General features: G+C 45.9%; 1 protein-coding gene across 3 annotated transcripts in view; it reads right to left on the bottom strand.

Moving 5' to 3' along the window:
* The window catches only part of SH3BP1 (SH3 domain binding protein 1), a 57,569-nt gene that overhangs the window by 17,519 nt on the left and 14,378 nt on the right, over positions 1-25,672 (bottom strand). For all 3 annotated transcript variants that reach the window (XM_084809750.1, XM_084809748.1, XM_084809749.1), the window contains 13 exons: positions 19,627-19,669; positions 17,386-17,490; positions 15,162-15,238; positions 13,722-13,833; positions 11,801-11,877; positions 10,015-10,150; positions 8,236-8,304; positions 6,959-7,049; positions 4,174-4,316; positions 3,978-4,089; positions 3,643-3,724; positions 2,584-2,664; positions 1,700-1,816 (listed from right to left, as the gene is read on the bottom strand). In XM_084809750.1, the coding sequence (XP_084665876.1) occupies positions 1,700-1,816; positions 2,584-2,664; positions 3,643-3,724; positions 3,978-4,089; positions 4,174-4,316; positions 6,959-7,049; positions 8,236-8,304; positions 10,015-10,150; positions 11,801-11,877; positions 13,722-13,833; positions 15,162-15,238; positions 17,386-17,490; positions 19,627-19,669 (1,245 nt within the window). The remainder of the gene's footprint in view (positions 1-1,699; positions 1,817-2,583; positions 2,665-3,642; positions 3,725-3,977; positions 4,090-4,173; positions 4,317-6,958; positions 7,050-8,235; positions 8,305-10,014; positions 10,151-11,800; positions 11,878-13,721; positions 13,834-15,161; positions 15,239-17,385; positions 17,491-19,626; positions 19,670-25,672) is intronic.

Here is a 25,672-nt window from a genome sequence, read left to right as displayed (position 1 = left end):
ATCAATCTGATTTCGATATTGACCATCTGGTGATGTCCATGTGTAGAGTCGCCTCTTGTGCTGTTGGAAAAGAGTGTTTGCTATGATCAGCGTGTTCTCTTGGCAAAACTCTATTAGCCTTTGTCCTGCTTCATTTTGTACACCAAGGCCATGCTTGCCTGTTATCCCGGTGATTTCTTGACTTCCTACTTTAGCATTCCAATCCCCTATGATGAAGAGGACATCTTTTTTTGGTGTTAGTTCTAGAAGGTGTTGTAGGTCTTCATTGAACCGATCAACCTCAGCTTCTTCGGCATCAGTGGTTGGGGCATAGACTTGAATTACTGTGATGTTGAATGGTTTGCCTTGGATTCGTACTGAGATCATTCTATCGTTTTTGAGATTGTACCGCAGTACTGCTTTTCCCACCCTTTTGTTGACTATGAGTGCTACTCCATTTCTTCTAAGGGATTCTTGCCCACAGTAGTAGATACGATGGTCACCTGAATTAAATTCGCCCATGCTTGTCCATTTTAGTTCACTGATTCCCAAGATGTCGATGTTCAATCTTGCCATCTCGTGTTTGACCACCTCCAGCTTACCTTGATTCATTGATCTTACATTCCAGGTTCCTAAACAATATTGTTCTTTACAGCATCGGATTTTCTTTTCACCACCAGACACATCTACAGCTGAGTGTCCTTTTGGCTTTGGCCCATCCGCTTCACTCTTTCTGGCGCTACTTGGAAATTCCCTCTGCTCTTTCCCAGTAGTATATTGGACACCTTCCAACCTGAGGGGCTCATCTTCTGGCATCATATCTTTTAGCCTTGTGATACATTCCATAGGGTTTTCTTGGCAAGAATACCGGAGTGGGTTGCCATTTCCTTCTCCAGTGGACCACATTTTGTCAGAACTCTCCGCCATGACCTGTCTGTCTTGGGTGGCCCTGCACGGCATAGCTTATGGCTTCACTGAGTTACGCAAGCCTCTTCACCACAACAAGGCAGTGATCCATGAAGGGGCCCCTGCGCTTACTCTAAAATAAAAATGAAAAGGTGTAGCTGCTAGATCCCGATTTAACATAATGTCTCTTCTGGCCCCAAGACAGAATGTGAAGGGAGATCTAGTTAGTGCAACAGGAGGTGGTAGGAAAAGGCTATCCATGGCTACTGGTCATGAGGCTACGTATATGTTACCTCCAGTACCAGAGGCAGTATGGCTTTGAATACCAGTTGCTAGGGAACATGAGCAGGAGGGTGCCATTGCACTCATGTCCTGCACATGGGCTTCCCATTGGGGCATCTGGTTGGCCACGGTGGGTATAGAATATGCTGAACTAGATAGGCTTTTGGTTTGATCCAGCATGGTGCTTCTTACAAGAGAATTAAATTCAGGGATGTTTTAGGGCATGGTGGGCAACTTGTGGCCCTCCCGGTGTTTTGGCCTACAATTCCCATCATCCCTCATCACTGGCTACGGTGGCTAGGGATGATGGGAGTTCTAGGGCAAAACATCTGGAGGGCCCCAAGTTGCCCACCCCTGTAAATTTAGGAATTAGATCTTTAAGATTCAAGGAGGAACCAGTCTTTGAGCGGTATGCTGCACCATCCCCAAACAGAGTGCAGCCATGATGTATGCATATTTCTAGAATTGACATTTACTTAAAAATATGTGAAAGAAATAGAGGACATGGTCTCCCAGGCACTTTATACATTACCCATCAGTCTGTTGGGGCCACAGCAGGTTAGGCCCTAGGACAATGGCAATGTTGCTAGGAGTCATTTTATTCACTTCCTGATGTTCAGCCAGCTTGGCTAAAAACCGGATCAGATACCTGTTAGGAAAGTGTAATTAGTACAACCAGGGAAAGGTTAACTTGATTTTCTTGCAGGGCTCCTGTGCCACTGCTGCATGCCAAACAGAAAATGATATGGCAAATGACAACACTGGGATAAGCACGACCTAGTTCAGTCTTCCCCAACCCAAAGTCCTCCAGATGTGTTGGGCTGCGACTCCTGCAATTCTGAGCCTGCAATTATGGGAGTTGCAGTCCAATATCTGGAGGGTGCCAGACTGGGGAAGACTGACCCAGTTTATTTATTTATTTGCTTTTATGCATGTATTTATTTGAATATTTATAAGCTGCCCTTCTGGACCCAAGTGGTGAACAAAAGAGAAACATAGGGCTTCTTCACATGGAGCTTTTATCCTGCTAATGAGATTGCTCAGTCACGGATCCTTTTCATGACGTCATCAACCTCCAGGGCACATCTAGAGGCATTTCCTGGTTATTCCATCACAAAAGGATCCAGAAATAATGATTTAAGTCAGATTGTTATGGAGCAGTTTCATTGATCTCTATGGAACCTTGAAAATTAAAACTTCCCCTCTCAGCAATCACACGGTCACTGTGTGGGAGCCGACTGTAAATGCGGAAACGATCCACAATGGGAGGACTGTCAGGCTTTTTTCTTTCTTTTTTTTAGGGCAAAGGCAGCCTCAGAGACACCCAATAATATAATATTGTTACAACATTATAGTAAAACTTTTAAAATTAAAACTTATTCTTTAAAGTCTTAAATACTGATAGGTGTGCCACACCTCATGTTGTTGTAGTTGTCCTTAGGGAGACGGTTGCAAGTGTCCCTGAGGTACTCCAGTCGAGTCTCTGGCTCTTTGAGGCTGAAAAGGAAGAATGTGGAAAAAGAGGGGGTTATTCCCCTTTAAGGAGAGGGGAGAAGGCCAAAGCAGTTTCAGAAGGAAAGGGCATTCCCCCACTAGGATAGTCTTTCCCAAGCTGGTGCCCTCCAGATGTGTTGGCCTACAACTCCCATCATCCTCAGCCAGCATGGCCATTGGGAGCAGTGGTGTTGGGGGAAGGGTGTTCAACCATTTTTCTGTGCCATTTTCCTCATCAATCCACTCTCCATGTCTAGGGGGGGAGCCGTGCTGTGGCCAAACGGACAGAGTTTTCTCCAGTGGGGCAAATAGCAGCTTTTGGTGGGGATGGGGTTTTAGGGTGCAATGCTATGCATGTTTAGACAGAAAAAAGCCCTACAAGTCCCAGCATTCCCCAGCCATCTATGCTGGGGGATACTGGGAGTTGTAGGACTTTTTCTGTCTAAAACATGCATCGGATTGTACCCTAAGATTGGGAAAATAGTTAACGGGTTAAAAAAAAACCACACCCCTAGTGCTCTAATCAAATCTGGGACCATGCCTCAGCCCCTACTGTAAAGCATAAACAGAAATGTTGCAAGATCCAGTGTAGTTATCCTGCATATCATGTAGTTTGGCCCTCAGAAGTCAGTTTCACTTTGTTCAAAGGGGCTTACTCCCAGGTAAATGTGCACAGAACTGAAGCCTTAAGCCAAGTACGTAGCGCCCATTTTTAAAAACCCAGTTGGAAGGTGGACTCATCCTTCTTAACAGCCTTATACCTTGTTCACTTATGAGAACATTTGCCCCTCTGCAGCACAGTGCAGGCCGACCTGTGCAAATTTAATTTCCAGTGTGGTTTGCAACTGGTTCTAGTTGTTGCCAGCATAGGCAACAATACAGGGCATTTGCTAGTTATATTAAGCTCATCTTAGCATTGAGATGAAACCATAACGAGTGTAACCTGTAAGAAGAACACCTGTCTCTCTAGTTCTAACTTACCTGGCAACTTTGAGCCAATCATCATAGAGTTCAAAGGTCATCAGAGGCTGGGGCAGTTCTCGCAGGTAACATTTGAGGGCACCTGAGAGTGGAAGCAAACAGACATGGATTCAGAGATGGATCACACATGCTTAGTCAGAGAGAGAGAGAGAGAGAGAGAGAGAGAGAGACTGAGTCATGCTGCTATTTCTAAACCAGCCCTCCAGATGTGTTGCTGTACAACTCCCAGCATCTCCCAGTCAGCATGGCTGGCTGGCAGATGCGGGGAGTTGTACTCCAACACATCTGGAAGGCACCAGGTTGAGGAAGGCGGTTCTAAACTTTTCAGTCCCTACCTGCCACAGCATGAGGGTCTGTATAGAATTCATCCAGCATGCTTGAGCCAAGGGCAAGACTATACTTCAGTTTCTTCAGCACTGACGCTCCAGCTGCCAACCGGAAGAGCCCCTAGAGAGTGGAAAGGAGAACAGGGGTGAGGCCAGGAGATCTGTGGCAAAGGAAAGACTGGGCAGAGTGGGCGGCACCTCCTACCTCTTCCTGCATCCCCGATGTGAGCAGCATCATGACACAGGCTTCAATGGGGAGAGCAATCTCCCGCCCAGAAGCCTTCAGATGAGTCTCCAGCGGCATCCCATACACCCCGGGCACGGCTGCATCTCTTGGGAATGGGGAGTCTGGAAAACAGGAGGAAGGAGGGGAAGGAACCAAGCATGAGGAACAAGCAATCAATATGTGGCTTTTGTTAGTAGGAGCCAATGGTGCAGCTACTGCCCACACATGACTACCCAGAGAGTGGCAGCTGACGCGGGCATCAGGGTGGCAGAAGCAAATTCCATTTTATTCCTGTAGTCGGGATTTAAGTGGGTTTAAAATGCAAAACTGCATACACTCAGAGTCTTTCTTTTTTATCAGGACTGTCCAACTTTTGTTTTTGTGTTAACATTATCAGGAACATAGAAGCAGTGGTAAAACATGGAATGGCAGTGGGGGAGGAGGGGGAAGGAGATAAATGCTCATTGTGCGCTTCACAGCTGAATATACACAGCTTAAGGGCCCCCTCCATAAGATCATTAAGCCCATGGTCTAAAATTACCTAGCCGCACCACAGGTAAGCTGCATGGGAGACACACACAAGCCATTCCTCCTCAGCCATCATGGGGTGCCATCTTTCAGGGCAACTGCCAAGCCAGGCTTTCTACACTACAGGATCCATAAGCAGAGGTGTTGCCAGGCAATGTTTAATTGGGGCCTAATCTTTCCATTGGTGTCAATGCAAGGTGTCTTTCCTAAGCTAACCACCATGAGAAGGGGGCATTTTGGGGGGCCAGAGTGCACAGAGGAAAGAGGGTAACCTTTCCCTCCTTAACTGTGATCCCCATGGAAATTCCCCCCCCCCCAATAGCTAACCTGAGGAAAAATATCTCATTGGCACCAGTGGAAAGATTATTTCCTAAGCTTAGTTGCCTTGTGTGGGGGCGGGGGTGTTGCAGCATGAGGTAAGTCTATCCCCAGCTGCAATCCTCTTTGAAAATTGCCCCCACTCCCCAGCATGGCAGTTAAGCTGAGAAAAAAAACCCTTTCCATTCACACCAATGGACACTTATGTCTGTGGGGAATAGATACAGGGCCATCGGAAACCGATTCTGGGCCTGGGCCTAGCAACACCCGTGCCCACAAGTCCTCCTGTCTCACATGTTTTAAGCCCTTTCCAGTGCTGCACCATGGAGTGACAAAGGCTGCTGCCTTCCCATACGAAGCTGCTATCAACAGTGCAATCATATCTGAATCACCAACACCATTAGCCAAAAGAGAAGACAGCAGCATCCTTGGCAATGGAGGCTGGTGGCTCCGATGTCAGTGGGGCAGGGAATCCGCCCCAGGTTTCAGTCAGAACCAGTCAGAACTCTAAAGGAGCCATCCAAGGTGCTTTGCACCGTGAATAGCTCCTCTAGAGTTCTGACTGGAAACCTGGAACGGATTCACTGCCCCACTGACATCGGAGCCACCAGCGTCCACTGATCCTTGGGGTAATCACATGTTCATCTCACAACAAGCTGTAAGGCAGGATAGGCTGAGGACTGGGTGTCTGCTCCAAGGTCACCCAATGACCCTTTTAGGGTTGAGTGAGAACTTGATCCTGGGTGTCTTAGGTCCAAGTCCAATATTTCACTGGCTTGTAAGAGTCTATTTCAGGGACATGACCACACATCGTTCTGCAGGATCAACCCTCTTTGGATCCTAGGTGAATGAGAGACCCCTCATTGTGCTGTGTACATACCCACAGTATGTCACCCCCCCCCCCAAGAAGCTGCATCCAATGCCAGCTTCCATCATGTGAAGACAGTGTACAATATTCACATTTATTCTAGCTTTGCCTCTACAGTTCAAGATTACAGAGCTGTGGCTGTTCTTCAAAGTCATGCAAAAATCTATGATCTGTCACAGGTACCCAAAAATCTTCAAAAGAAGAAAAGCAAATCTCTAGACCTCATGGTCAAAGAGAGATGTTCCCCAACATGCAGGGGTACAACAGTGTCTGCAGGAGAAGACTACAGAACTCGCGGGCAGAGATTTGTACTTTGCATGCTACCTGCGCCCTTCCCATCTTCCTTATGCCGTTACCAAGGCTTCCTCATTCATGACAAATGCCCCACATAGAAGGGCAGTTTTGTCTAAGTGACAGCAGGTGATCCACCTGTAATGCACCGTGCACACAAGTGGTGTAGTGGAGACACGGCTCACAGAGACACCACACCGGCACGTTTCTGTTAGCAGACGTGCTGAAATCTGCCCTCCCAAGAATTCCCTGTTCCTTCTGAATGTAGCTACAATCCCCACAGTAGCTGGGGCTGGGGGTGCGGGATGAATTTTCCCAACAACAAATACATTGTTCCCTGTTGTAATGCAAAGTACCTTGCAGTGGTTTGGTCTTGAATGGACAATCAAGAACCATGAGCTTTACAAAAGATCTGCTCCTGGTGGATATAAAATTATTAGAAATGGTTTGTTCCTATGAATCAATGCATCTGCCTGGACTCTCCTCGGGGGTGTGGCTATGGGAATGGTCATGATGAATGCCTGCACTTCAAAATCTATCACTACACACAGCGCAATACAACGCCCATCCATGAAATATGATGACGTACATACTGGAGGAGATAGAAGACACCTCCAGCAAAGCAAGAACAATTGGACTATTGCCAATACACACTGCACTTGTAAGTCCTTCCACTCCCATCCCCAAATTCTGCACTGACACAACAGGAACCAACTCATCCCCAAGGTGCCACATCAAAAGTTGCAGCTTAGCTTGTACCTGGCTGGTTGTGAGTCTCCTTCAGCTCTGCCAAGGTAGCAGCCAGAGAGCCCAGAGACTTCTGGTGGTATTCGGCTTGATTTTCCAGCAACTGCCAGATAGAAAGTGTATAATTGTATTCATTCATTCATTCATTCATTCATTCATTCATTTCTATAGCACCCTATAGCTGAAGCTCTCTTTATTTATGCTTTATTTATCAGCTTTATTCTGATTGGTGTTTTTTCTCACCTGCAAGTCCCATCAACCCCAAGAGAGTGGGTCATCTTCAGGAGGTATGGCATGAGATCAAAGAGGGATTAGATGGATGGTTATGAGGATGGCTCTTTTCCAAGTAGCGGCAGATGGCAGGGGAAAGGCCTTAACGGAAGACCAAAAACCAGCCCAATCCAGCCCCCTAGGGTTTCCCCAATGGCTACCCACCCTTCCCCTGACCCCACCCCTTTTCCCCAACCACTAATCATTTGATTAGGGACTTTTCTGCTGTCCCCCCTTTCTAAACGGTTAAAATGCATACCCTAATGCTTACTTACTGGCAGTCTGGCAGTAACAGCGTTAAGCTACAATCAGTGGAGGCTGGTGGCTCCAATGTCAGTGGGGCAGTGAATCTGCTCCGAGTTTCAGCCAGAACAAGTCAGAACTCCTTGGATAGCTCCTCTAGAGTTCTGACTGGTTCTGACTGAAACCTGGAGTGGATTTACTGACCTACTGACAGTGGAGCCACCAGACTCCACTGGCTGCAATATGCTGATATTTTTTGTACTTTGGGGCCTGTCCCTTTTGCTTTCACGCCCCATGCAACCCCCCAAATGCTTCACTGAAAATTAATTTGGTCCTTGGGCTAAAAGAGGTCCAACAAGGTTCGAGATAAACTCTAGTTAAATAAGGGAAAGGAAGGAAAGGTTCCTCCTGTGCAAGCACCAGGTCATTGCTGACCCCTGGAGGGACACCGCTTGCGCTGGCGTTTTCATGGCAGACTGTAGCGGGGTGGTTTGCCATTGCCTTCCCCAGTCGTGACTACCTTTCCCCCAGCAAGCTGGGTACTCATTTTACCGACCTTGGAAGGATGGAGGGCTGAGTCGACCTGAGCCGGCTACCCGAGACCCGGCTTCCGCTGGGATCGAACTCAGGTCGTGGGGAGAGTTTCGGCTGCAATACTGCCGCCTACCACTCTGCGCCGCATGAGGCTCTGGTTAAATAAGACAATGGTGTATATACACAGTTTCACGTGTAAGGATAATGCTAAAGGAAGAACAGAGATAAGCAAATTGACTTACCTTGATAAAGTACTTGGCATAGCTCTCCTCCTTGGTTGAGAAGTGATATAGATCTGCCATGTACTCATCCTAGAGGACATAATGTGGGAGTGTTATACTTTCCTCCTGTCATAATGAACTAAGCCTAGAAATTTCTTGCCCCCTCTGTGTTGCATGAACCTCACAGTGGAGGCTGGTGGCTCCAATTTCAGTGGGGCTGTAAATACATTCAGGGTTTCAGTCAGAGCCAGCCAGAACACTAAGGGAGCTATCCAAGTCTCTGAACCCTACCCCCAACATAGGTTCAGCACCTAAGATAGCTCCTTTAGAGTTCTGGCTGGTTATGTCTATAACCCAGAATAGATTCACACCCCCACCAAAATCAGAGCCACCAGCCTCCACTGGAAACAGCCTATAATTTATCATCATCATAATCATCATGATCATCATTGACTCTGTTATATCTCCCACCACATAGAATGGTTAGGTTGGTGTTGTATGTCCCACTACCTAGAATGGCTAGGTTGGTGGGTACAGGGCCTTTTCAGTAGCAGCACCCTAACTGTGGAATGTCCTCCTAAGAGAGGCAAGATTGGCGCCTTCCTTTTTCTGCTTTAGACAGGCAGTAAAGACTGTTCTGATCCATTGGGCTTGTAATACTGTATGATGTTTTGACACACTTCAATTTTGATGCTGCTCTCAAATTTTACTGTATGGTTTTTGCTCCTGTGTTTCTTAGTGTTGTGGTCAGTTTATTGATATTTTTATTGTACATTGTCCTGGGCACCTGCTAGGGGGCAAATGCAATTTATACATTAAATAAATAAATAAATAAATAAATAAATAAATAAGAGTAACTACGTTCCATCCCATTATGACATATTTAGATGGTGGCCTATTACCTTTATATAGCTAGGGATGGGAGAAGCAGGGATGTTCGAGCTCACTGAAATTTTCTGAACTTTACTTCACTTGGCTCATTCCCATTTTAGTTTGCAGCCTGTTTTTCAGTTCATTCGAATGGAAAAACTTTGCATTTCTGTGTGGATTTTTCAAAAGTGTGCACTGTTCCCTGCATTGACTAAAGCATAAAAATGGATTTTTAATGTGCATTTCAAAGTGCACGTTTTAAAAAATGTGCATTTTTCAAATGCAATCGCAAGTTTGAGAATGCGCAAACACTTTTGGAAAAAAGGCACTCCTGTTCGTGTTTGGGGTTCGCCACGTTCAGATGAATTGTGAAATGACATTTTTATACAACCCAAGATACAGCAGCGTGAATCTCAGGACATGCATACGCTGCCAGTGGCAGCCAAGGAAGTCTTAGGCTGCACATACACATCCTACTCCAACATAGTAGCATTGCAAGGTCCTTGGTACCGTCTGAAGTAGGAATATAGCATGATGCAGGATACCTTGCACTGACATACCTCCAGATCTCGTGCAGCATCTGGGAGGACAAGCCCATCAGCAACTGTCCTGCTTAGCAATTTGGACCTCACCTGTGGCTTCCAAACAGCAATCCACAGCACAGTATAGATGGTACAAGGCTGGTTGCGCATCACTGAAGAGTCACGGCAAAACTGATCCAGGGATTTGCATGGCCATGTCTACACCAACACTCTTGTCATGGTTCTTTCCATTTCACTTCTTACCATTTCTCCATTAAACTTCTTAGTTTCTCCCTCACCTTCACCCCAGTCTTAGTGCATTTCCCATACAAATGTGCTTCCCTTTCCAGAGCTGGGAAGGGAAATTTTTATTTTAATCTCCAGGAAAACAGCTTCAACCTACACCTACCTTACTCTGCTCAACCCTCCTCCTCATTTCTTCTTCCTCCTCCTTCAGATTTTCCAGCTTGATGGCGGCCGATGACCCTGCTGGACCAGCACCAGTACTGACGGTGTTACTGGAATTCTTGGCAGCTTGGTTCAGACTTCAGATTTCCGAAGAAGGGCCAAAGGTGAGGATTGATGGCATCCAAACATTAGGAAGCAATGTATTAGACAAGAGACTGATTACATGTCCGATACACACCATGCTTTCTTAACAACAAGTTTTCTACTGTCACGTGGCGAGCTATCGAGGTTGGTGGCGCCCCATATGTAAGCAGCTGTCTCCATATGCACATTTTGCTACGTGTGTATGTGGAATGGGAAAACCAAGCATGAGCTAACCCAGTGAGAGGCGGCATGGTGAAGTGGTTATAGCAGTCTCCCTCCATCCTGGTGCCCTCCAGATGTTTTGGACTTCAACTCCCATCAGTGCCAGACAGCATGGGCAATGGTCAAGAATGCTGGGAGTTGCTGTCCAAAACATTTGGAGGGCACCAGGTTGGGGAAGGCTGGGTTAGAGCATTGGACTAGGATTGGGGAGACCCAGGTTCAAATCTCTTCTTGGCCATGCAGCTCACTGGGTGGCCTTAAGCTAGCTGCCACCTCTCAGATTAACTTACCTCACAGGGTTGTTGTGAGGATAAAAGGGAGGGTGGGAAGAACCATGTATGCTGCCCTGAGAGCCTCTAATGAAGGGCAGGATAAAAATTAAATAAATAACGAGTAGGGCTGGCATGATGAGTAGGCATGGTTGGACACATTGAGAGTGTCTTGCCAGTGGCCCTCCAAAACCTGGAGCCAGCACTGACAATGAGTATCAGGGTTGGACCATGGCAGGGGTTCCCTTATCACTTAGATCATTCCAACCCAAGAACCTAAATACAAGGCAGAAGTGGGGTGTGAGCTCCAAAACACAAAAGGGCTCTTTGGACCCCAAATAAAGATGGTGCTGAAGGGCAGCCCTGTGCTTTGCAGCATACCAGCCGCCCAGTAATTTTTTATTTTTTTAAAAAATTCTTATGAAATAAAAGAAAAATCAGGAGGGGCAAAGAGTCTGGCAGGCACCTAGAGAGGTGTTTGCATGTTTATTTATACTTTTACGTAGTATTTATCTCTTTATGCATTATTTATATTTTTCCTGCATATTTTTATGAGTGTTTATATTTTGTTAGGCAGTGAAAACAGACAGTAATAAAGCATAGCATGTGCTGTGGTGCTGACTCACACACACACAAAACAAGACTATTATTTGACACACAGCTAAATAGGCAGGTAGGTGAAGACAAGAGACATGTACAATGGATCCAGTATATTTCAGTTCAATTTCCAGAATGATCTAGTACTGAAAGAGTGTGAGGCCTCCCCACTTCTTCTCTTGGTAGAGTTTACCCTGTCCTTCTCTCTTCGGGTTCGCTTGCTTTTAGAGAGAGGATGACTAAAACAAAGTCACAAGCTTCATCAGTTGGCCCTGGGCAGAACCATCTGCATCAGCCTACGATCCTCCAGCCCCCTACAAACACTGACTCAGCGTTTCTCTGCCTTGAATAGCAGAGAGTGTTTAGAGCCGAGCTGATGTAACAGAAAACAGCTTCGCAAACACAGGATGGACCTGAGCAAGGGCTGCATTTCAAGGACTCTGAGCCATTTCTTCTCACATGCAAAAGCAGCCAGTTCCCCATCTAGATCCCTTTTTGGAAGATTCATCAAGCTCCCCCAAGCTCTCCCCTTCCCTCACAGCCCTCTCTCAGTACCGGCTTTTGATGGCATTCCAATCCAGAATATGTTTCTGAAGATTCTTCTTGTGTTTCAGGATGATGGGCAGTTCCTCCTGAAAGAGATTAGAATGGGGCAGTTAGGCCTGTCCACATTAGCCTTTTTGTCCATTACTCTAATGCCCCACTCACTTGTAATCCGCACAGCAACAGCCAGCCTGTTATATCCCCAGGATTTCTGGCTTTTTTATTCCATCTTTTTCCTGACCTGATTTGTGATTTTCTCTCTCTCCTGCGCAGTTGCTGTGCCAGTGTTTGTGGTATGGACGACTAACACGCTATGGTCACACTTGAACAGTGGAAGAGGTTTTAAGTGTACAGAACCAGTTTAACAACCTTTCTGCCCCACCTTTGACAGGGGGGATATGGCGCTGTGGGAAGGAAATAGGCGACTTTCCCTTCATTCATCCCTGACTTTTCTCCACTTGACCAGAAAGTCAGCCATGAAAAAAAAGAAGCAATTATTTTCAATGTGGACCTACACATCAATGCAGCTGTGAACTGTGCTGCCTTTTAAACGTTCTATAAATGCGCATCTGCATAGCTGAGCAAAATTTTGCAGAAGGCTCTTTTAATTAACACTTCATACTTTTTTCTGGGTCTGGTGCAAGCAGCACTAGCAAAGAATGAGGAGATTTTGTATCTTTGGGACATTTGGGGGAACACAAGATTCAAGAGGAATTATGTGCTCGTCACCATGATGACTCCTTCAAGATGACAAATCGTCAGCCATGGTCACAAATGCACTACAGTGAAGTGTCACCCTAAAACTGGGGTGGAGAACCCATGGGCCTCCAGATGGACTCCAACTCCCAGCAGCCACAGCCAGCAAGACCAATAGTCAGACATGTTGGGAGTTGTAGTCCAACACCTGGTGGGGCTACAGGTTCCCCCACCCCTGCTCTCAAACAAACTATATGTGGTTGGAATATCAGCATGTTGTGAAACACAACTCCACATGTGAGAGAGACACAGGTACCCGCCTATATGGTGTAGAGCTCCAGCAGCAGAGGTACTAGAGACAGTCTCTAGTTCTGGTACCCATCCCTGGTAAATCATTCTCACAACAACACCCATAAAATGCTCTGCACATCTGTGCAGGTGCACAGGTGTCAACCTGAGAGAGGAACAAAAGAGCACCTCACACCCCAAAACAAAACCATTTCTCATGCACCACCTATTGTAAACACTGCTGTGTGGCACAGAATTGCACAATGTCGACAGGGTATACAGCACCCCTGTACAGGTGTGCATTTGTCAACCTGAGATGGAAAAAGAGCGGCCAGGTGATAGGCCAGATGGGCAATCAAGAAATTTAATAAATAAATACATTTAATAAATAAAAAGGGTTGTACCCAAGAACAGCCCACATGAACTAAAAAAACCCATCACCCACTTCTCATGCACCATCCACTCTAAACATTGCTGTGTGGAAACAGAGTGGCGGTTTTATTTTTAACAAATAGCAGCATAGCGATGCACCAGAGGTTCTTGTGCGGGCAGCTCCTTGCTCCAGCAGCTCTTGCCAATTTGTTAGAAAAGACAGTTATTTCTGTTACCTATGGCATTCTGAGGGGAAAAATAGGAAAGCCCATGTGGTGTAATGGTTAGACTGTTGGACTGGGACTCAGGAGATCTAGGTTCAAGCCCTCACTCTGCCATGAAGCTCACTAGGTGACTTTGGCCAGTCACTGACTCTCAGTCTAACCTACACCCCAGGGTAGTTGTGAGGATAAAATGGAGAGAAGGGGGATCATGCAAGCCACCTTAAGTTCCTTGGAGGAAAAAAAGACAGGATATAAATGTAGTAAATAAATAAATAAAGGAGGAGAGAAGGAACACTCAGAACAAGCAGAAAAGAGAAGTGGAGAGGAGAAAAGTGGAGAGAAATGAAGGATACCTCACTCAGTCTATTCAAGGGTTGTAGGACATCTCGCTCAAGGGCTATTTCAGACTCAGCAAGGATCTTTGCTAGCATGTTCTGAATGAAGCAGCTCATTTCTAGAGCTCTCCTGTAAGCAAAGAAGGAAAGAAAGAGTTATGGCAGTGTATTTAACCTGAGTTAATCCCTTTCTGTTGGCGTGGAAGGTGAGGAGTGTGACTCCTCAGTGAGCTCCCTACAGCCAGGGGCAAAAAGTTAAATTCCCCCTCCTGCTGCTGTGGTCCTGATCTTCATCCCCACAGCAGCAGATATTTACGAAATAAAAAGTGATTGATCACTGGCCCACCTAGTTTCACCCAGATTCTGAATCACTGCACTCGGACATATAGAATACACTAAGGGCCAAAACAGACACTACTTTGAATTGGTATCTAACAGCTGCACCTTCCACCACCTCCATTTTACTGTAGAGTAGGCACAGGATCTGGATCCTACCATGGGGGGGGTAGGGGGGCTTTTAAGTTCTGTATCATGGGCCCTGGGACTACTCTAGAGTAAAAATATGAGCGAGACATAGCCGCTAGATATGGATTTAAAGACATGTCAGTTTTGACCCACACACAGAAGGTTTAATGCAGTCATCAAGGTCTGATCCACGACCCTTTCGAGAAACTCACTTCCCAGGTGGCACGTCATGTGAACGGCAGGTAGGCACACCAGACATTGGTAAACCACACAGGGACTGCACCTATCCACCTAAGATCCACCTATGTGATGTGTTTGTTTGTTTATTTATTTATTTATTAATCGGATCAGGTTTTTAAAATCACCTTGACTCTTGTAAATGAGGTTTCTGATTTAAAATGCGATGGTGATTTTGCAAACCATCCTGGCAAAATAAGTATAGAGATGGCAGCCGTCATGCGAGCCTCAATGCTAGCAAGCTGGGGATGTACCCAATGTTAGTCCTACTGAGAATTGACTAGGGGTAGGCAACATGGTGGCTGCAGGCACGAGTGTGCCCTTGGACACCTTTCTTGGCATCCAACATGATGCCCTATCCCTCCCACTTTTTAAAATAAGCACATTTTTTTACTGGTAGCTGAGACTGAAAACTGTGGGTTCGAAGGAGTTGTTTAGTTTGTTGAGGTTCAGAACCCACCTCTGCCTTGTACTTAAGCCTTTGGACAGGTTACTTGCCCTTTGTCTCACCTTCCATGGCAGCCATTTTGTTGTGGTGCCCAGGACAGTTTCCTCAAATTGCCAAATGTGCCCATGGGCCCAAAAAGGTTGCCTACCCCCGGAATTGACCCGTTGAAATGAATGGGACTTAAGGTAGACCAACACTGCAAACAACGCATTGGATACAATTCCTGGAAAGTATATTGCCTGCTTATGATCTACAGATGAACATTTTCTATGCAGGCTCCTTAATTCATGAAACACAGTGATTCTTACCCAAGGCTGGAATCGGTGTCTAGTTCCTTGAAGCTTTCAGCCATAGTGATGGACAGTGCCATCAAGGGCAGCTTTTTCTGCAGAAAAATCAGAAAATGAGAAGAGACAATGAGCAGACAAGGCAAATCCCCAGCCTTTTCCTGAAACAGAGTGAAGCCCAGCTCTGAAACAACACCTGCCAATATCTCTGACTACAGTATTTTTCACCTACATGATGGGATCTTCTGGTTGAGGCAGAACTTTCTGCTCTCACTATTGGCATTAGAATCATTAGTAACTATGGGCTTTCTACATGAGTCTGTTAATTTGCTACATCTACTTTTGGGATCATTGCAGAATTGAGATCCAAGCACTACACAAGGAATGTTTCCTTTCCTGTTTTTCCATTACATAACTTCTAGGTGGCATCGTAGTATAGTGGAATAGTGCAAAAACACAAGTGGAAAAAACATTTTCTTTTGTTTTAACAAATAATACCCCATTTTCCCTGCTCTAACTTGCCGAAAGTGCTGTTTACAATCAGAAGTGAAACTGGAGGGTCACGATATTGTCTAAACAACCTGTAAAAAATGATGAGTAAGGAATGACATGCGCACAATAAATGCCTTGTGTAGAAAAGCTGTATAACAACTGGTGAGACACAATAAACAGAGATGGACTTGACTTCTCCCCACTTATCATTACTGTAGTATTAGCTCAGCTGGCAATGGAAGCTTGTATAAACATACATAACTTTTATAAACATAAACATAATTGTATAAACATAACAGAGGAAGGAGCCTTTTTCCTAATTCATAACTGCAGCGGCTTCCTCTAGTCCTATTTACATGTCAGGGGAGTAGTGAAATTGACTAGACTACAAAAGTACTTGATCTGGTCTAGTCAATTTCATTTCTGAGGGAAGCTTTTGAGATGTCCTTGAATGTGATAGAGATAGGAGCAGGCACAATCCAAAGAAAAGTGGAATTTAAAAAAATAAATAAAATGTTCTTGAAGTGCTGGCTATTGTGTGGAAGCAGGAAGTTTTGATTTGTATCCAAAGGACTACATAACAAATAGTGGGTATCCATCCCCTGCAAGCGGGTGAATGCAAGGAAAAAGAGAAGGGCCCATTGAAAGCATTTTTCCTGAGGGCCATCTAAAAGCTGGAACCAGTACTGGGCACAGACTTACATGGGAAAAAACTACCCAACCGTGGAGGGGACAACAGATGACAGTTCACAGAATGTGTTGCTGATAGTACCAGTCTTTTGTGCCAGTTATCAGTAACAGATTGCAGATTACAGAACATCCAAGTATCTCTATATACCTATAGAGATTATGTTGTCCACCTTATGTCCATCCCTGGACCAGATCCAAGAGGATCATCCCATTCCCTAACTGGAATGCTAACTGATTACAATCTGCAAGAGATTTGAAACCTCAAGACTAAGAACACAAGACACCTGGCCTCACTGCTTCTTTAACATTTTAGAGAAGCTTCTCCACCTATCTACAGGGGCAAATGAACAAAACACACACACTAGCACAGGGGCAGGACAGACCTTGGACTGAAGGGCCAAACTCAATGTTATGTGAGACCTCCATGATTAGAGAGCCAGTCTGGTGTAGTGGCTAGAGTGTTGGACTGGGACTCAGGAGATCCGAGTTCTGGTCCCCACTTGGCCATGAAGCTCACTTTGGGCCAGTCACTGACTCTCAACCTAACCAACCTCACAGGGTTGTTATGAGGATAAAATGGAGAGGGGGAGGAGGAAGATCATGTATGCTGCCTTGGGCTCCTTGGAGGAAAGGCAGGATATAAATGTAACAAATACATCAAGAAACATGTAACCAATAAATAAATACATAAAATTACAACTCCCCCTGGTTTTCTCTCTCTCTTAAAAAGCAGCTGGGAGGGAGGGAATTTGGATATGGGATGTGGCACAGCAGGGAGAGAGATCTAACCCTTTGCCCTCATGCTGCAGTCCCAATCCAAATTGCCATCCAAAATCGCAATTAGATGTAGAGGAGTGAAATTTAACAGGCACAAATTGTGTCCATAGGGTTTTTCCAGCAGCTTCTTGGGGTATGTGGGTGATTTGGACAGAGGAATTGGCTCAGGGCAAAGGATGAGATCCATCCACATTGCCCATTTTAGAAAGAAGAAAAATGTGGGGAGTTCCAGCCACATGCATGGTCATGAAAGAAGGAAGGAAACGAGGCAAAATCCCTGACATACCACCCGTTTGTCCATGTCTGCTCCGTACGGCCCCTGGAGGCAAGCCACAAGCCTCTTGTGCACATTGTGTGCTGCTCGCTTGGCTGGCTCAATTCTCTGTTCAATCTAGTGGGGAGGGGGGAGGAGAGAGAGTTAAAAACAATACAGTGAAAGAAAACAAGGACATGCATTCCCCACACATCCATTCGTGTTCAGAAGGTGTTTTCTTTCTCCCCAAGAACTCCTGTTGTGCCGCAGAAGGAAACGTTTGGTGCTGCTCACCATCTCCCATGAGATTCTGTGCAGAATTCGTTGGTAGAAGGAACAGAATGTGGGTTTCTGAAAATCTCATTGTTTGTAACACAGATGTGGCGCTCGCTCAAGAATGCAAAGCGCATAGACAAGGGTCTCCACCCCATCCTGAGGTGCTGCTCTGTCACATTCAGTTTCCCCAGGTCCACAGCAACTACATGATTCATTTAAGTCAGAGATGTTGAACCTCTTTCAGCCTGAGGGATGAATTCAGTTCCAGAGTAGCTGGGGGGGGGGGAGAGACTGCATTCCTGTGGATGGGGGGGGCCAAGGCAAAAGGGGGCAGGGTCAAAATAGCCCCAACCCCAGCATAGTTTAGCTTAAAGCTCTCACTGCCAGTAATGAAGCCTTTGGAGAGGCATTTCAATCTTTTAGAATGGGTGGGGGGAACCGTGCAAAGCCGGGAAGGCACGAAACAATAGCCTGTCATGGGAAAGGGGGTGGGACTAGAAGAAGGGGACATGGCCAGGTGGGGAACTCTGGAGGACTGCATTGGGACTCCAGGTGGGCAGGATTTGGCCCACAGGCTCAGGTTCAGTTCTTCCGATTCAAGTAAAGAGACCCGATCTACACACACGTACAGTGCATGTGTAGATCAGGTTCCTCTTCAGAAATGAAAGGGCAAGCTTACGAGCGCAATCCTATGCATGTTTAGACAGAAATAAGTCCTAGAACTCCCAGCATGCCCCAGCCAGCATAGCTGGCTGCAGAATGCTGAAAGTTTTAGGACTTTTTTCTGGCTGGCCGGGGAATGCTGGGAGTTGTTGGCTTATTTTTCCTGTCTAAACATGCATAGGATTGCACCTTAACCATGTGAAACTCTGTGGATCAAGGGGAAATGTCTTTCAACAGTCCCCCTCAAACCAAGCTTTTATGCCGTGTATGAAACTTTTTTCATAGCCACTAGAAATGCCCTTTCCTGCCCACAAATCTCTTCTGCCCCTCCATTGCCTACCCCATTCCTATAAAGTCTTTGTCAAAATATTCTGAATTCCACAAAACCCCAAACAGCTGCTTCAGAGTAAAGCAGTGGTAGCCCACAACCCTTGGGGAACATGCGCTGGTCCAGTGTACATGGCAAGACATGTTTAACTCCAGCATCCACCATGGGCTGATTTTGCTTCTGGTCTACCACACTGAGGTATAGATTCAGATGGCAGTACAGTGCTGGAAAGGCAGCCCTAAGTGTAGCCTTGGCTTTATATGCCATAGCTGGGCCCACAGACCCTTCCACTCCTGCCTAGGCCTGCCACAACCCCCTGTGAACCTGGGCCAGTTCTGGCACCATGCTGCAGATCCGCCACCTGTGGCTTAAAGCAGCCTTCCCCAACCTAGTGCTCTCCATTTGCATTGGATTGCAACTCCCATCATCCCCAGTGGCCACACTGGCTGGGGATAATGAGAGTTCTCATCCAACACATCTAAAGTGCATGAGGTTGGGGAAGGCTGGATTAAAGCACGGAAAAAAACAATGCAAATGTATGCAAGCAGGTTTATTTGGGCACACCTTTCTTCTATGTCATTGTATGTGCATTAGCAGCCTGCAGTATTCGCAGGCTTAGGTGATGGAAAAAGGAGAGCAGATTTTGTGGTGCAGAATTTGGGGAGGGTTTGGAGGGTGGTGGAGGGGAAGTGAAGCCATCAGTTCAGAATCAGTGTGATCGTGGTTTTCAGGTCTGTCCCTAGCTCTCAGTTATTACTCTAGTGCTTGAGATCTCCTGGGAACCTCCCACTTCCAACTGTAATAGAGTCTGTTGCTCTTATGAAGCTTGAAACTCTCACTACAATATCTGGCTCATTCTAGGGAGAAGGTGAATCCAATCCAAAGCTGTCCTGTGACTCAGACATGAGCAGAGAGAAAACAAATTACATACTAAGACAAGAGACGCTTTCTTTCCACGCCTGCAGGTACAGGTAAGCACATGCCTGCAGATCAGACCCACGCCTCACCTGTAGCAAGTCTTCAGTCAAATATTCAGCTGTTTCTTGGGTTCTAGGGAAGAAGGAGCAAGGGAGGAAAGAGTCATAGATACACACCATACATATGCATTATATTATTAGCACCTTCATTTGTGGCTGCAGCAAGTGGGGAGGGATTCAGAACAAAGCTAATTCAAAGTAATAGATTATGATTTGGGGTGTCAAGCCCCATTTCTTTTATCTTTGTAGGATTAGGCATAACTCTGTGGCCAAATTATGTGCTGCATTATATTAGAATTTTATATTTTGCCACTCTTAAACACATCAGCACTGAAGAGTAAGAATGAGAGCGAGTGTGGTGTAGTGGCTGGAGTGTTGGACTGGGAGTTCGGAGATCTGGGTTCTAGTCCCCACTCAGCCAAGGAAGCTCACTAGGTGACTTTGGGCCAGTCACAGACTCTCAGCCCAACCTACCTCACAGGGTTGTTGTTGTGAGGATAAAATGGAGAGGAGGAGGATTGTGTACGCCGCCTTGGGTTCCTTGCAAGAGGAAAAAGGCAGGATATAAATATAATAAATAAAAAAATAAAAAAATAAGAGTTTATGTCTGTCTATTACTTGCATATGTTATTTATCACATTTGTATCCTGCCTTTCTTCTGAGGAGCTGAAGGCAAGTTATGCGTTAGGTATCCTATTTTATCCCCACCGCATCCCTGAAAAAAAGATAATTATTGGCCCAACAGCATCTAGTGAGGTTTGTGGTTGAGTGGGGATCTGAACTCAGTGCTTCACTTTTGAAACCCAACACTCTGTCCACTACCTGTTTATTATGTACACATTTATTTTACAAATATATGTAAATAACCTTGTAGTTATGGCTTTCACAATGTAATACATCTAACCCAGGGCTCCCCAATCATTTTGGGTCAGTGGGCACATCTGAAATTTCGAGAGAGTGTTGTGGTTACAAAATGGCTGCCATGGTGGGGGATGGACAGACTTGGTCATTTATAGAATGGTTACTGTGGTGGGCATGCCAAGTCACAAAACACTGATTTCCCAGAAGGCAAACTGGTGAGACTACAAGAAAAGTAGCTTACCCATGAACCTAAGTACAAGGCAGACGTGGGAGCTGAGCTCCAAAACACAAAACCACCCTGTTGAACCCAAATAAAGATAGGGCTGGGGGATAACACTTTGCAGCATGGCAACCTCCCAGTTAAAATAATGGTAAAAAATCTGAATAAAAATAAAAATGGAAGGAGCAGAGAGCCCAATGTACACTAAAAGAGGTATCTGCAGATACGTTAGTGCCCATGGGCACCACACTGGAGAACCCAGAAGAAAATGTAAATACACACACACCTATATCTATATCATGTCATTAGTCTCCTCATGAAAAGGAGTTTTTTCCCTGCTAGAACACTGTCACCATTGTCTGTTAAGTAGTTTAAAAAGATGAATGGTAACGACGGATCATGATTTGATTGCATATGACCTATGACAAGAGAAAGTATTCCCAAATAAATACTGGAGCATTTAGCACAAAGCGCATATACTCATATAATGCAATAGATTAGATGCAATTAGCAAAAGCACCAGAGATTCTTGCAGCCAGACCCAAAGTGCTTCCAGACAGATGGTGCTTACTGCTAATTTTCCGCTGGAAGCTATGAATGGAATTGCAATCGACTTTCCACACTATTAGGGGATATGGTGCATTTTCTGTCTATACATTCTACTATGTTCTGTCCATACTGATGCTCTTAGTGATACTCTTGTCCTTTTTTCTTTCTTTTTTTAAAGAGTCATGGTTTTGATATGGGTGCTAACTTATCACAGGTTAGCATACTTCCCCTATACCTTTTGCACTGGGTGATATTTAATTACATTAAATAAGGGAATGCCTCTTAAATGACTGTTATCATGCACACACACGCGCACACGGAAAACCATTCCAAGTCACCACCGTTTTAACAAGGTGGTAAATGGTTCTGATTGGATAGGTCTTTTTTAAATGATTTTTTGAAATTAGCATTGTAGGGATATAGAGCTATACACCTATAAAGCTAATTAAAAACAAATAAACTTTTCTGGTCACCACCATTAACTACCTTGGAAAGTGGGTTTTTCATCATTTTTTTAAAATTCTATACATTGCATTATAGCAGGGGTAGGGAACCATAATGGGCCAAATCCCCCCCCCCCCCGATCTCCCTGTTGACTAGATGATGTCAGCGGGAACTGGGGGTGGCCCTGATGTCAACAGGTCCCTGGCTGAAGCGCCCTCTGGAGCTCCTCCAGCCAGCGCTTGGTGCTTCAGTTGGGGAGCCAGCTTTGGTCCTCCTTCGCCTTCCTCCTTGGGACTCAAGATGGCTCCTGGAAATGCTAGCTGAGCGCACAGTTAGCTTTGCTCCACCTCCGCCTTCCCCACACAGGGGAGGCAGAGCAAAGTGCTCTCAGCCAGTGTTTCCAGAAGGTGACTGAGTCCCAAACTCACAACTCAGACAGCTGCTGAAAGCAGCGGCTGAGAGCACTCCTCCTGCCTCCTCTCCCTTCCGAGGGGCAGGGCTTCAAGGGTTCTCAGGGGCTGGGTGGGCTGGTGCGGCAGGCCAAATTGGCTTGCGGTTCGGAGGTGACCCATCCCTGCATTATGGGGTTAAAGCGCTATAACACTCTTTCACTTTACTGGCATTTTACTGTTATTTTAGGTTTATTTTTAAAAATATATACAGCCAGAAAAAGTTTTAGCATGAGTTAAAAGAACGATTGAAATAAATAAATAAACGGATGAGAAAAATGGTGTGCATCACAAAGATACCGGTTGTTTGCTGAGCTTCGATAGGTCCCCGCCAATGGCAAAACCACATGATGAAGAGTAGCGCTAAGGGCTAAGAGATTGCGTTACTCTTCCATCATTCTCAAGAACTTGGACTTCCTCTGGTAATTGGAAAAAAGAGAGAATTGGAAGAAGCACTGGGAAAACATGGGAGGATTGTGAATGGATGTTTACATTGTGTGGACCCCTCCCCACCCGTGCAAAATATGAGTGGATGTTCCACAATCAATCCCCATCTGGAAGCAGTCCCAGGAACATGACAGGCGCTCCGCACTGCCACCATGGAAGTTTGCCAAAAGAGGGAGCCACTGGCTTACTCGCTGCGCTCTTTACGGCCGGTGAGGGCAAGCCTGCAGATGACAAGAGAGGGTGAGGGCATTGCTAGGCCTAGGTCCATGGGCCTCACATCTATTTCCCAGGGACAAGACCGGAAGCTATTTTGCTGCCTGAAGTGCAGAACAAGATGGCGCCCTCTCCCATTCCATGTACAAAAGCTGACTAGACTGGTGATTAAAGGTTTCTGCAACACTAGTGATGGGACAATATCCTCTACAACATTGGAAGGCAGCAGACTCGCTTAGGGGGCGCAGGGCAGGCTGTGTGACACACAGCTCTCTCCTCTTAACACCTTGCTGCCGCCTCTCAGTATCTGCCGCCTGAGGCAACTGCCCCACCCTGCCTAATGGTAGGGCCGTCCCTGCCCAGGGCCCAGTTCTATTCCACAGAGCTCTGAGTGCCCATCAGTGACAACGGAAGGTTTTCTCCTCCTCACCTTAATTGCCATGCAGGGGGCAATTTTCAAGGAAGTTTACACCTGAAGGGTTTTTTTTACTCCCTACATGCTGCAACACACACACACACACACACACACACACACACACACACCATTTTCCCCTCTGCATGGGAATTAAGCTTAGGAAAAAAAACTTTTCCCATTAGTTTGGGATGGTGTGGGGTCAGGGCACAAATTAACTGAAGAATTTATTTTATTTGAGATGTTTGGATGAGAAGTTAATTGGCTACCTTTGCCTCCTGTGAAATTTAAATAAATCCTAGTAGTTATCTCTAAGTGGGCATACACAGATATAAATGAGCATATGCAGATTTTATGCAGATTCGTATGGGTTGGGCCCTGGATCTTTTAAATGCCTCTCAGGGCCCCTGAGGGAGGGCAAAGGAGTTCCACCCAGGCCCTCATTCTGAGCAACTTCCATGTGTATCAACCATTTGTTAAGAGGCCTCAGACAGCTTGCTCTAGATTCTGCCATTGTCTGAAGTATGGTGGGGGGGTTATGCGGGACAGACTCCCCCACTATGGCATCCTCTGTGGAAGAAAATTCCATGAGCCATTAATCAGGCTCAGATTTGCTCTGAACCCGCGTTTCACTAACCTTGCCTGTATCAACGTACAGTAAACAAAAGCAAGCAGACACCAGGCTTTTATCCTGCGATTGAGATCACTCCTTCATGGAAGTTTGCGGGCTCTTTACATGACGCCCTAAATTCCCCTTGTTCTATTTTAAATAGATCGCAGATAATGAGCTATCAAATTACTCCCCCATTGTGTTCCGCTTCAGTTTCCTCCGTGAAAAGAGTTAAAGTGGCAAGAAGAGGAGTGATATCAATGAAAGATAACGGAAGACTCAGATATGGGGAGAAGGAGGGGGAAGCGCATATAACGGGAGTTAGTTGTGATCCTGCATTTAAAACGCAGAAAGCCCCGTTTTAAATGCAGGATTTTAGGCTGGTGTAGAAATGCCCTAAGAGTCTGGGTGAAAGGAATTGTTGGAGTAAGAGGGGAAAATTCCAAGCCCCAAGCTTCAATGCCACCTGACAAGCCAAGATAAATCCTGAGCAGTAAGAACTGCTTATCACACTGACAACTGAAGCTTATTGTTTTGTTATGTGGCAGTTACAAACAGAAGTCTTATATAACTTGTCCCGCCTCTGTAATGTTCTGTATCCAATCAGTGTTAGCCAAAGTTGTACCTTGTCATACATTGTATAAAAGCTTTATTTGAAATGTAAACAAGGAGAACCTCCTTACAAGAATTTTGGAGGAATCTCCACATACATATGCTTTCTTTTCTGTCCTGTGTTTTCGTTGAATAAAGATGTGAATACTCAGAATAAGCAGTTACGTTTTCTTTGACACGTCCAGATGTACAACTCTAAAGTACAACTCCCATCACCCTCAGACAGTGTGCCTGTTGGGTGCACAGGCCACGGTGATGGGAGCTGTGCTTTCCAGATGTGTTGGCCTACCAGGTTGGGGGAGGTTGACTTGGGATACCTGTCCTTTTCTACAGTAGTGCCAAGCCCTGGCACTCCCTCCTAGGAGGAAGTTGGTTCCACTTCCACCCCTTTGCTGTTGGTCTTCTGGTGACAGGTGAAGGCTGATGTAGTTTTGGAGGGCATTAGGAGCCTCTGAGTGTAGAAGGGATTTCTCTCTTAGTTGGGAGCTGAGCTTCTCCTCTCTTTGCTGGTTTTAGCTTTGCTGTTTATTTGATTATTTAAGTGTGCAGTCCTATTAATTGTACCCTCAGTGATCAGAAGCCCCTGAACACAGGCTTCCGATTATCCAGTGCAGGGCGGGAGGAGGGGTGGAGGCGATCTTCACCTCCCCAGCCTCCCGCCCTGCATATTTTGCTAGGGGGAGGGAAGGACGCTGGTGGAGGCTCAGGATAAGTCATAACCTCGTGTCTCCAGTCTCCTCCCCTCCCTGCCACCCAAACACCCCCCTTTTCCCCTCTCCAAGGTCGACTTTCTGACCTTGGAGGGCAGCTGGCTCAGTTCTTTCCGCACTGGCTGCGAGGGGCTGGGGAGGGGGTTCGGGTCTTTGACTCCCTCTTTGGAGGTGGGAGTGCTGTCTCCAGCCTTGGAGGGGAGAATCCCCAATATCCTGTGGCCCCTCAGGCAATGTCTAGGAGCCGTAGGATTGCACCCTAAGCATGTCACTCTTCATTGCTGCAATTCTTGTATTGCCTTCTAATCATTGTTAGCTGTCTTTAAGGGCCACTGGCACAAAAGGCAGGACAGAAATATTTTAAATAAGTTCAAACAAAAATTCATCTTTTGAGTAAAGAGCAAGCTGTAATCAATTTGCACTGTCCCTACCTGCTTCTCAGCTGCCTGGCTTGCCAGCTCATCTGTTTGTCGGACTCACTGCCCTGATCAGTGAGGCCTTCACAGAAAGGTTGGCTAATCCAAGTGGTTACACACAAAAGCACCACAG

The sequence above is a fragment of the Heloderma suspectum genome, chromosome 7, assembly GCF_057233095.1.
Source record: "Heloderma suspectum isolate Gila_16-S chromosome 7, 16-S_ref, whole genome shotgun sequence".
Classification (NCBI taxonomy): domain Eukaryota; kingdom Metazoa; phylum Chordata; class Lepidosauria; order Squamata; family Helodermatidae; genus Heloderma; species Heloderma suspectum.
Note: the sequence above shows the minus strand (reverse complement) of the source record. Positions and strands in the feature narration are given on the sequence as shown.